Source organism: Primulina tabacum, chromosome 3 (assembly GCF_025594145.1).
Source record: "Primulina tabacum isolate GXHZ01 chromosome 3, ASM2559414v2, whole genome shotgun sequence".
NCBI classification, from domain to species: domain Eukaryota; kingdom Viridiplantae; phylum Streptophyta; class Magnoliopsida; order Lamiales; family Gesneriaceae; genus Primulina; species Primulina tabacum.
This window is the reverse complement of record NC_134552.1, coordinates 22,716,020-22,728,275: the sequence shown is the minus strand read 5'-3', so window position 1 is coordinate 22,728,275 and position 12,256 is coordinate 22,716,020. Positions and strand designations below refer to the sequence as shown.

The 12,256-nt window shown below is 38.2% G+C and overlaps 1 protein-coding gene across 1 annotated transcript; it reads left to right on the top strand.

Annotated features, from left to right (window-relative positions):
* Positions 1–504: 504 nt before the first annotated feature.
* Positions 505–4,297, top strand: LOC142538594 (uncharacterized). The gene is made up of 4 exons (XM_075643905.1): positions 505–1,167; positions 2,283–2,601; positions 3,611–3,776; positions 4,279–4,297. The coding sequence occupies exons 1-4, from the start codon at positions 505–507 to the stop codon at positions 4,295–4,297; spliced, it is 1,167 nt and encodes a 388-aa protein (XP_075500020.1).
* Positions 4,298–12,256: the final 7,959 nt, after the last annotated feature.

Here is a 12,256-nt window from a genome sequence, read left to right as displayed (position 1 = left end):
CCCGAGGACCGCATAATTTCTGCATTATACTTTATGAGATTGAGTGGAGATGAATATTTTCATACGTTGGTGATTTTTAAGATTTTAATTGTTTCATTTTTACGTATGATTTTGGGATGGGTTTGGTTAATTTAAATTGCACTATATTTACTGTCAAATATTTAAGATCATTTTTAAATGTTATGTTTTTCTGTACAGCGCATGCATGCGAAATGTTTAAATATTCTTTCGAAAATGCAAGTTTTAAAAAAAAATATTTCCGCACTTTTTAAAACGAATAGACGTTACAGTTGGTATCAGATCCAGGGTCCTGTATAGGGTTGTGCCACCGCCAGCTTCTGCCGCTCAGTCTTCAAGCCTCAAGTTTGTAAGCTTTTATGTTTTAAATGTTTAAAATGATTTACTGCACATGTTTAACTGTTACTACGATTTAAGGTTTATTATTAAAAAAATTTAGATTAATTGCATGATGGGTTACGTTTATAAATTGGATTGTATTCAGATATGTCTCCAAGACATGATACCTGTAATGATAGGCAGGATGAGATTCCTGGAGGGGGCAGAGGACCTCCACCACCACCGCCAGGGGACCCAGCTACCCGAGTTCTGGAGGTTATGGCTAGGCTACTGGAGCAGGTTCAGCAGACTCCTACGCCTCAGGTGGATGTTTTTGAGCAGTTCCATCGGCTCAACCCAAAGGAGTTCGGGGGCACTACTGATCCGTTCATAGTAGAGGAATGGATCCGATCTCTGAAGCTACACTTTGAGTATCTGCAGATGGAGGATGGCGACCGGGCCAGGTGCGCGATCTATAAGTTGAGAGACGATGCGTCCTTATGGTGGGAGAGAGCCGCACATGCTGTGGATGTGACTACTCTCAAGTGGGCCAGGTTCAAGGAGATGTTCTTTGGGAAATACTTTCCAGCTAACGTCAGGGGCCGCCTGACAAGAGAGTTTATGAGTCTCCGCCAAGGGGACTCATCCGTAGCGGAGTTTATCTGCAAGTTTGATCGGGGCTGTCACTTCGTGCCTCTTATTGCCAGGGATGCCGGACAGAAGCTGCGACACTTCATGGATGGACTGAGACCTACCCTTCGCCGGGATGTGATGCTGATGAGGCCAGCGAGTTACGATGAGTCCACTTCCTGTGTCTTTCAGGCGAAGCAGGTGCTCCGAGACATATAGTTTGAGCTGTAGTGGAAGCGGCATCAGCCTCAGTCCAGTTCCTAGCCACAGAAGAAACAGTTTACTGGGCCACTGAGGCAGCAGGGGCAGCAGAGGTCCCAAGGACAAGGTAGGAGGCTGAAGCAGCACCAGCAGTAGAGACCTCCTCAGGCGCCAGGGGCGCCTCAGCCAGATGATAAGAAGCCATGCCCTCAGTGCAGTAGATTCCATTTCGGCGAGTGCAGGTGGGGAACCTTCAAGTGCTTTGTATGCGGTCAAGAGGGCCACAAAGCAGCGGATTGCCCTAGGAACAGGGGCCCTACTACTGGCCGGGCTTATGTGATGCATGTCGAGGAGGCGGAGACAGCGCCAGACTCGACACTGATTACCGGTAACCATGTTGTTTAAGATTTTAATTTTCGCATGATTGCTTGGATTTAATGCTTGCTTGATGATTTACTTATTGGGATTGATAACTTAGAATGAATTAGGATGCATGCTCTACCTATTTGTAAATTACGAATTTAATTGCTGATCTAAGAATTTTGGGGACCCAATTGTAATAAAGGTTAAATTAAGGACCACAATTCAATTTTCGAAATTTAAGGGGTTAATTAGAAATTTTTGAAATTTTCTGAGGATGAATTTAAAATTTTGGGAATGAAATTTGTTAATTCAGTGATTTTTCGAGGATTTTTGGTTAATTGACAATAAGAAGTTCCTTAAGTTCAACTCTATCAGATTTGATGGTATGTTTTGTCGCAGGGACGATATGTATTGCAGGTGTAGCCACACATGCACTGTTAGATTCAGGGGCTACACACTCATTTATATCTGAATCTTTCGTGAAGCGACTAGAGATCATACTAGTAGCAATGGATTCAGCGTTCAGAGTATCGATCTCATCCAGGGATCAGATGTTCACTTCTCAGATAGTGAAGAGATTGGAGCTTCAGTTACAGAAGTATTCGGTGCGCGCATATTTGATAGTGCTACCACTACCGGAGTTCGTAATCATATTGGGCATGGACTGGTTATCTTCTCATGGTGCAGTCATTGATTTTCGACAGAGGTCAGTGTATGTCATACCACACAGTGGGAAGCCATTTGTTTTTTAGGCTGCCAGACATCAGCAGTTCCCGAACGTCATTTCCTGTTTGTGTGCGAGGAAGCTTATCAAGAGAGGCTGTCAGGCATTCTTAGCCAGCATTGTATCAGCAACAGATCCAGTCAGTCAGAGGCTGGAGGATGTAGATGTGGTCAGTGAGTTCTCCAGTGTGTTCCCTGACGATGTTTCAGGTATCCCTCCAGACAGAGAGTTGTATTTCTCTATTGAGCTTATGCCTGGGACAGTGGCGATATCTAAGGCACCCTACCGTTTAGTGCCTGCTGAGATGAAGGATCTCAAGGATCAGATTCAGAATCTGCTAGATAAGGGTTTCATTCGCCCTAGCTTTTCTCCTTGGGGCGCTCCAGTGCTATTTGGTAAGAAGAAGGATGGCAGCATGCGACTATGTATTGTCTACCGAGAGTTGAACAGAGTCACAGTTAAGAATAAGTACCCGCTGCCGAGGATCGAGGACTTATTTGATCAGTTTCAGGGAGCATCAGTGTTCTCCAACATAGACCTTCGATCCGGATATCATCCGCTGAAAGTGAGGGAGTCAGATGTGCATAAGACAGCCTTCCGGACGCGTTACGAGCACTATGAGTTCTTGGTGATTCCCTTCGGTTTGACGAACGCTCCAGCGATTTTCATGGATCTCATGAATCGCGTGTTTCAGCCATACTTGTATCAGTCCGTCATAGTTTTCATTGATGATATTTTGATCTATTCAAAGAGCAGGGAGGAGCACAGTCAGCATCTGAGGACAGTACTGCAAACTCTACAGGACAGACGAATGTATGCCAAGTTCAGCAAATGTGCATTCTTGGCTTGACAGGGTGGCATTCTTGGGCCACATTGTATCTCAGGATGGCATAAAGGTCGACCCCATAAAGGTAGAGGCAGTCAGAGATTAGCCAGTTCCTAAGAGTGTGACAGAGATCCGTAGGTTCTTGGGATTGGCAGGCTATTACAGGAAGTTCATCCATAACTTCTCTTCTATTGTGATGCCTACGACCAGATTGACGAAGAAGAATGTCAAGTTTATCTGGGGACCCGAGTGTCAGGAGAGCTTTGACAGACTGAAGCTAGCATTGACCACTGCACCAGTACTAGCTATGCCATCAGGGCAGGGAGAGTTTGTGGTCTATACAGACGCATCTAAGCTTGGATTGGGCGCAGTTCTGATGCAACAGAACAGAGTGATAGCCTAAACGTCCAGACAACTAAAGGTTTATGATCAGAACTATCTGACTCATGACCTCGAGCTAGCAGCATTGGTATTTGCCCTGAAGATCTGGAGACACTATCTGTATTGAGAGAAGTGCATGATTTTCACAGATCATAAGAGCCTGAAGTACTTCTTCACACAGAAGGAACTGAACATGCGACAGAGAAGATGGCTTGAGCTGGTGAAGTACTATGATTGCCACATTAGTTACCATCCGGGTAAGGCTAATGTGGTTGCAGAAGCTCTGAGTAGGAAGCACACTGTGCTTCTTCATTTGTTAGTACAAAGACCGTTGCAGGCTGAGATTCAGAGATTCGAGCTTGCAGTTTATGCCAGGGGCGAGGCCTCAAATCTTGCTATTCTGACAGTACAGCCGACTCTGAGAGACAGAATCCGAGCAGGCAGACTTCTGATGAGCAGTTACAGAAGTGGAGACATAGGGACGAGGTTAAAGGCCAGAGACTGTATACAGTTGTGGATAGCATAGTCAGATATAGGGACCGCCTATGGGTTCCTGACAGAAATTCCCTTCGAGCAGATATCTTAAGCGAGGCCCACATCACCCCGTACTCCATCCATCCAGGGAGTACGAAGATGTATAAAGATCTACAGACTCTGTATTGGTGGCCGGGCATGAAGAAGGATATTCTGCGTTTCCTCTCCGAGTGTTTGACTTGTCAGCAGGTTAAGGCAGAGCATCAGAGACCTGCTGGGAAGTTGAGACCATTCCCTATTCCCGAGTGGAAATGGGAGAACATTACTATGGATTTTTTGACAGGGTTTCTGCGGACTACTAGAGGATTTAACGTCATCTGGGTGATTGTTGATCGGTTCACTAAATCGGCTCATTTCTTACCGATCAGGAAGACATTCACCATGACTCAGTACGCAGAGCTGTACATCAGAGAGATAGTTAGACTGCATGGGATTCCAGTGTCCATCGTGTCAGATAGGGATCCGAGGTTCACGTCTGCATTCTGGAAGAGTCTTCACTAGGCACTGGGTACGAAGTTATTGTTCAGTACTACCTTACATCCTCAGAGAGACGGTCAATCAGAGAGGGTGATTCAGATTCTGGAGGACCTACTCCGAGCTTGCATGATCGACTTCCAGGGCAGCTAGGAGCCAAAGTTACCTCTTGTGAAGTTCACATACAACAACAGTTATCAGGCATCGATAGGTATGGCTCCATACGAGGCTCTGTACCGGAGGAAGTGTAGGTCGCCAGTTTATTGGGATTAGGTAGGAGAGCGAGCAGAGTTGGGGCCGGATATTGTCAGACAGACAGCAGATCTACTGGTCAGGATTCGGGACAGGATGAAGACTTCACAGAGCCGCCATAAGAGCTATGCTGATCAAAGGCGGCGAGATCTTGAGTTCGCAGTAGGGGATCATGTGTTCCTGAAGGTAGCACCGATGAAGGGTGTGATGAGGTTCGGGAAGAAGGGAAAGCTGAATCCTAGATTCATCGGACCATTCGAGATCCTAGAGAGAGCAGGGACACTTGCGTATAGAGTCGTCTTATCGTCGAATCTGGCAGGAGTTCATAACGTGTTCCACGTCTCTATGATGCGGAAATACATGTTGAATTCTTCACATGTGCTTAACTATGAGCCACTTCATCTGGCACCACATTTATCATTCGAGAAGAAACCCACTCAGATTTTGGACAGACAGGAGAAGAGACTTCAGAACAAGGTGATCCAGATGGTCAAAGTTAAATGGTTTAATCATTCCGAGGAGGAGGCTACTTGGGAGACCGAGACCGAGATGCGGAGTCGCTACCTAGAGTTATTCTGTATGTTCTAAATTTCGAGGACGAAATTTTATTTAAGGGGGGCGAGATTTGTAAGGTCCAAAAATTTAATTTACGTAACTTGAATGCATGCAATCTAGGATTTTATTTTTTTTATTATGTTTAAGGTCCAAATATTAACGGTATTTTTCAAGAAATAGGATTTTTGAGGTATTTTACCCACATGATTTTAATTTTTAACGGTGCGCAAATTTTATCAAATCGGGGATTTTTTGAGGGTTCGGCTAGTATTTTCAAAAACTTTTCAACACGAAATATTTTTCGGGAGTGTGTTTGGAATTAATGGGACAAATTTTAAGCTCGTTGGGCTTAAAACTCTTTTAACTTTTAATTAAACCATTTAAGGACCATTATCTAGTTGATTAAAAAAATTAATTAAGGTTACCTTACACCAATTACCCTTCCCACCAACCGACACCCCTTTCATACCCCTTTCATTACTGATTATCCCCTATGCATTATCTTCCATAGCATCATTCCATCGGCCATCACTTTTCTTGCAAAGGATAAAAAAATTACGCCGGGTTCTCGCCTCGTTCTTGCTCTTCAATCATCATCAGGCACGCCCCGTACCCTTATTTATGCATCATTTACGTCATATACATGCTGTTGTGTGTTTTACGTGTGCGTAAATTCCGATCCAGCCACGCACAAGGAAACTTTTCGGTTTTTGTTCAAGCACATGCATCATATGTTCACTACTCACGGTTTTCTTGTTGTGTTTGCAAAGGGGCTGTCCTGAGGTATTGTTGTAAGGTGTGAGGGCTGTGAGGGACGTTGTCACTAAGTTGGAACTGATGGAGGACAGTGCTAGGTTGTAGATCGAGAGAGTTTCGTAGTGGGGCTCGGCCTTTGGGTGATCGAGAGAAAGGGGGGAAAGGGAAACCATCGATGTCAGGGTTATTCCAGGCTGTGAACCTGCTTCTGTAGGGTCCAAAACATGGCCTGGGAGGGCCCTAACACAACTGGTTCGAACCCTCGAGCGCACGCAAGAACCGAGTACAAAGGAGTCGCGAGTGGAGTGCTTCGGGTCGTAGCGAGATTGCTTAGTGCGTAAGCTGCATGGGGCTGGTCTCGTGGGTCTGTTAGGTCCCATAGGGTCTGGTCTAGGTCTATGATTGCTGGGCTTGTGACTGGTGCGACCTGGTGCGAGCCTAGGAGTGCTAGAAGTCGAGTGGTGCGTGGACGGGTAGAGATGGGAATAGCCGATGATGTCCAGCAGCTTTGTGACCCATTCAGAAATGTGTAAGGGTCGAGTCTTGATGGTTTTAGGACCTTTTAAGTGTTTTTGAGGTGTGGTAAAATTTTGAGAAAAATTTGGTTAAGTTTCGAGTCGATTCGGGTTAAAACCGGGACCCAGTCCAAGTTTTAAGACGAATCAGTTAAGTTCTGAATTTGACTCGAGTTTACATCTAAGAATAATTTTAAATATGTTTTGAGATGTTTTAAGGAGTTTGGTAAGTTTCGGATCAAAATAATAAGTTTTGGTTTTATCCGGGATTTAATCGCCGCACGAAACGTTAATTAAAGAATTAATTGAAACGCTTAGATTTAATATTAATAAAATCATGGAAAATTATATTTAAGCTCAAATAATTATTAGAAGTCTAAGTTTTTTATTTGGGAATTTTATGCTAAGGTTTGATTTAATTCGGAATTAAAAACGCATTAATACGTTATATTTAAAGATTAATTTAAAAGTCATCGATTTAAGCCAAATAAAAAAAATATGAGAAAATTCATGTAGGCTTAAATAATTATTTGGGACATATTAGAATCAATGGAATAAAGAAAATGTAAAAAACGGAAATTTTTGAGTTTGCAGGGGCAAAATGGTTATTTTGCACCCGGGGTGAGATTTTGGTCCTGGCAGCGCCCTGAGCTTCTCATGATTAAAATTTTTCGGCATCACGTTTATTATTTTTATGTAATTACGATAAATACGTTACATGCTTGGTTTAAAGGAAAAAATTACGTATATGCATGTTTTTATTAAGTGGTGAATATGATGATGTTTTTGAAGGATGGGAGTTGGTTGTGACTGATGATGTATATGTATACGATGACATGAGATATGATGAGCTGAGGCCAAGGCTCAATGGACGGGTAATGCTGTCGCTGATGTCCCCGCCGCCGGGTACCATGGTTTTATAGATGGATCCATCGAATAGAGCTGATACGATAGAGCTGATACGAAAGTCACAGATAATGAACTGAATTTAATTAAAAAAAAATTTATACGTATATGATGACATGAGATGACATGGGATGACATGCTTTGACACAATATAATTTTATACGACACGTTTATGTTACGTTTTTTTTTTAAGTTCATGAACGTTATGTTGAGTATGATATTTTTCACTGCTGTGTGCCTGTATATGTACTTGTTATTCCTGGTACAGGTTTGTTGAGTCTTTAGACTCACTAGGCATGTGTGATGCAGGTGAGCTTGATGCTAAGGAGACTGGAGGTGCCGAACTCTAGGTAGGCAGACCTGGAGGAGTGACACGACCCGAGGACCGCATATTTTCTGCATTATAATTTATGAGATTGGGTGGAGATGAATATTTTCATACGTTGATGATTTTTAAGATTTTAATTGGTTCATGTTTACATATGATTTTTGGATGAGTTTGGTTAATTTAAATTGCTCTATTTTTATGTCAAATATTTAATATCATTTTTAAATGTTATATTTTTCTGTACAGCACATGAATGCGAAACATTTAAATGTTATTTCGAAAATGCAAGTTTTAAAAAAAATTATTTCTGGACTTTTTAAAACGAGTAGACGTTACAGTATTAGGAGTTTCAGTGTATGTATTGGATAAGTCCTAATTGAACTGAGTTTGTACAAAGAATTATACTAATCAAAGTCTTCTAATGAAATCCTTCGGACAATGGAATAAAGGAGAGACATAGAAGGATTTGAACTTCGAACTTCCATAAATAAATTTGTTCTCGTTATTTAATCGCTCAATAAATCCAATTTAAAATTGGATTTAGATATTTAATTGTTTTTATTGTTTTGATATAGGTATTTTTGAAGCATTTTACATATTTTGTTAAAGACCAAAATATTGTATAGAATTTTTTTAAAAAATGATTCAACTAAAATGTTTTTAGTATTTCAACTTGCATTATTTTTAAATAATTCCAAAATATTTTTCAACTTTTAGAGGGATATGTTGAGTGATTTTCGTTTGGTTTAGAACGAAAGTCGATATAATATCTTGATATTCGGTTCAACTATGAACATTTCAAGAAGAAGCTATTGTAGCTCTAAAAAATTTAAAAGTATTTATTTATCATTTCTAAACACATTTTCAGTGGTAACACAAAATTATAGTAAATATTTAATTTTTTTACTATAAAACTCATAATAATACCGCTTTGCTTTTCAATTTTTTTACTATAATTTTTTTACTATAAAACTCATAATAATACCGCTTTGCTTTTCTATTTTAAATATATATATATATATATATACACGGTATTTGAATTTTGAATAGAAAATTAAAATTTTCTTATTCAAACTTTAATTTTCTATTCAAAATTCATGTTTGAATAAGAAAATTTTAATTTTCTATTCAAAATTCAAATACTGTCTCAATCTAAATGAGAATTCAAATAGAAAATTAAAATTTTCTTATCAAAATTCAAATACTGTCTCAATCTAAATGAGAATGGTGCTTCCATGTTTATTGTTTATTGTTTATTGGAAGAAGGATCGGAGGTCGCCATGAATTTTCCGTGTACAGTTTCCAACCCCTATAAATTATAATGATCAACTTTGAACGACTTCTCTTGTTAGAATTTTATTTATTTATTTTTGATATACTGTCCTTGTTAGATTTTAACAATTAATATAAGAACGAGTGTTGGTCGCTTTACCAAAAGCTATACCTGGTGGCAATTGTGCAACTCAAATCTTTTAAATCGCATAACACCTCAAACACCACGGTTCGATTGCTCTACCAAGCAGAGACAATTATTGCATCCAACAATTAATTTATGTGTATTACGAATAACTCCATTATTTTATTACATTTAATTTATTCATATTATTTAAAAATAGTTAAGTTTTTTCCAATTCTGATCGATAATTGGTTATTACATATACATTTATTTTAAGATATTTCATTAAAAGAATATTTACGAGCTCCAATATATGATTTATTGTTTGTTTTATACAATTTAATTTATTTTTGTTAGTCAAAATTCATGAAAATTTGTCAGGAGGACCATTATATACGTGTCCAATTTATGTCCATGTTTTTTTATTTTGTTTTCTTTTTTCTTTTTTGAATCCGTTTCTATTGATACTTGGATACTGCATGCCTTTGATTTTTGCTCGTCATAAGAAATATCTTCAATTACTAAAAAAAAAATCTTCAACAATTACACATATAAATATTTTGTTTGTCAAACCTCATATGCACGTTATTTGAATGGAAGAAAAGTAGAAAAGTATATTGTATATTGTTTAAAAATATTTTGGTCAAGCGTAATATGTAAATAATAAAATGATTTGATTTGATTTTTTTTTTAAATTATATTGTTTAAAAAATTTTGGTCAAGCGTAATAAGGGAATAATAAAATGAATTGATTTGACTTGATTTGATATTTTTTTAAAAAAACAGAGAAAATAAAACTATCGAACGAAGAACACATAAAACACTCAAACACGTGAAAAAACGAGAGTTTTTGCAACTTTTAGGTACAAAAACACCAAAAATACCTTTTTTGGTAGATTTTATATTATTTTTAATTATTAAATAAATAATAAATAAAGAAAATTACAATTTTCTTCTAATGTTTCTCGCTGATTTTAGACTTTTATTTAATAAAATGAGTTTTAATTTGATATTTTTATTTTTTTTTTGAAATTTTTTAGTATTTTTTTTTTGTTATGTGCACACATTCTAGAGGAGTCTTCCTTGGTGTTATTTCATATTATCCAGAGATGAGTCTTATCATTCTTTAATACTAGCGATACCTCCATTGGAGATCAAATGTCACTCATTTTTCATCTTTTAAGCTGACCCATAAACTAGATCATATAATAACGTAATCAGTTCGATGCAATCTACTATAAAAACTTCTCAAAAGATCATTCTGTTAAAATATACGTCCAGCTAGCTAATTTATGGCTTGAGCTTTATTGACTCTAATATAAAAACGATCTTTATTTTAATAATATTTTACAATTTTATTCAATTATGACATTTACTTTATATGTATACTCATACAATCAGCATATATAAAGTCTTTGAATAACAATATGTGCCATGAGGTCCGCCTTTCAATCTAAGACCATGAAACTCATTAAAAAGTGTATCATATATTCTAAACATGTTCATAATCGAATCAGCCACAAAAAAATAAGAATAAAGATCGCTTGAGACTAATATCTGTGATGTAAATGTCATGTTTCATTGATAAGGGCATGAAGATGTTCATTCATATAAATGAGTGGCTATTTGATAATTCACTGAACAATATTCCATCGGACTATCCAAGTGGATATCATTTATCGAGTGGTATAATATTCGGTTATGGTTGTACATCATTAGTCCCTTGACCCAGGACAATGTATAGGCTCTACGTACTAGCATGCACTTTGATCGATTAACCGACTACATTGAGGGTCATCATATGACAAGGTTAGGTGTAGTTTCGAAATACGTAGGAGCGAATAAATTATAGTCGGGGGTTCACTGTGTCCGCGGGTGAAGATATTTTATATGATATGATGAGCTAATAGTACGAGAAATCTCTGACCAGAGTAAGACACGTGTATTTTGAAAAAAGTGTTTCTTCAGTTGCACATACCATGTCATTATTAGTACTCAAATATGTTAGACTTAAATTTGTTGTGGAGATGCTAGTAAAAACCAGAAGATGCTGGCTTAGTACAAAACCAGTAGATGTAAAATAGCAGAAAAACAGAAGCACTTGTATCGAGCTAAAGGCCAGTAGCAGCAATTGTCAAGTACTGCTTCTTCGCTAAAATAATAACTAGAAGGGATACAAAACTCGAAATATACACTAACAGAATTTTGCGTATCTCAAAGTCTTTAAATATTACCGTTGATCTATTAAACGTGATACTAGCATTTATTGCTTCATTAAATGCCATTAAATGTTGTACGAAAACATTTAAGACGGTTTACCATTTTTAGTATGAACTGAGACTGATTGCTTTAATGTATTCTGCAGGGTCCATTTTCGGCAATAAAGCTGAACCACTGAAAAGTCAAAAAGAGCCGTTCAGATTTTAACGTTGGATAAAGTCTATATATATGGAGACGAAGCACTTTTCAAGAGAGAGAAGTGAAACGAATCTAAATCAAAGAATATCATTTGAGCATTGCTAGAACTTTCAGTCATCTCAAAAGCTCAACACTGAAAAAGCAGCACACGCTTCATTGCATACTCTTGATCATTGAGATCATATTGTGCTAGCTATTTTCGTTATATCTTCTCAAGCTATTCACTTCACTATTTCATTGATAGAATAATTTGTAACTGGAAAAGAGTCTTTTCCAGAACTTAAGATCATTCAAGAAGTTGAGTTGTAAAACTAAGAGTTTCGATAAGCGAAGGGTAAGTCCTGTTGAAGTGGGTGTGTACAACTGTTGTATTGTATTCACCAAAGTCTTTTAGTGATACCTTCTGGAAACAGAAGAAGGGGAGACGTAGAAGATTCATCTTCGAACTTCCAGAAACAAACCTTGTGCCATCTACTGTTTTTCTGTTTCACTATTTTTCACCTACTAACCAACAGATCGTTTCCGCACATTATCTTGTGATATGCTGGTCTTTAAACTTGAACAAGAATCTGCTAGTATCTTTAACAGGACTCTAGCACATCATTCCGAAAAATCGGTTAAGTTTGCCGTTGAGTTTATTCAACCCCCCCTTCTAAACTCA

Excerpts from the sequence above, each read along its gene's own strand:
- LOC142538594 (XM_075643905.1), top strand. The coding sequence starts at position 505 with ATGTCTCCAAGACATGATACCTGTAATGATAGGCAGGATGAGATTCCT. Across the intron at positions 1,168-2,282 it reads GTGTCTTTCAGGCGAAGCAG|GCTGCCAGACATCAGCAGTT; the intron begins GTGCTCCGAGAC and ends TTTGTTTTTTAG. Across the intron at positions 2,602-3,610 it reads TCAGAATCTGCTAGATAAGG|ATCATAAGAGCCTGAAGTAC; the intron begins GTTTCATTCGCC and ends TGATTTTCACAG.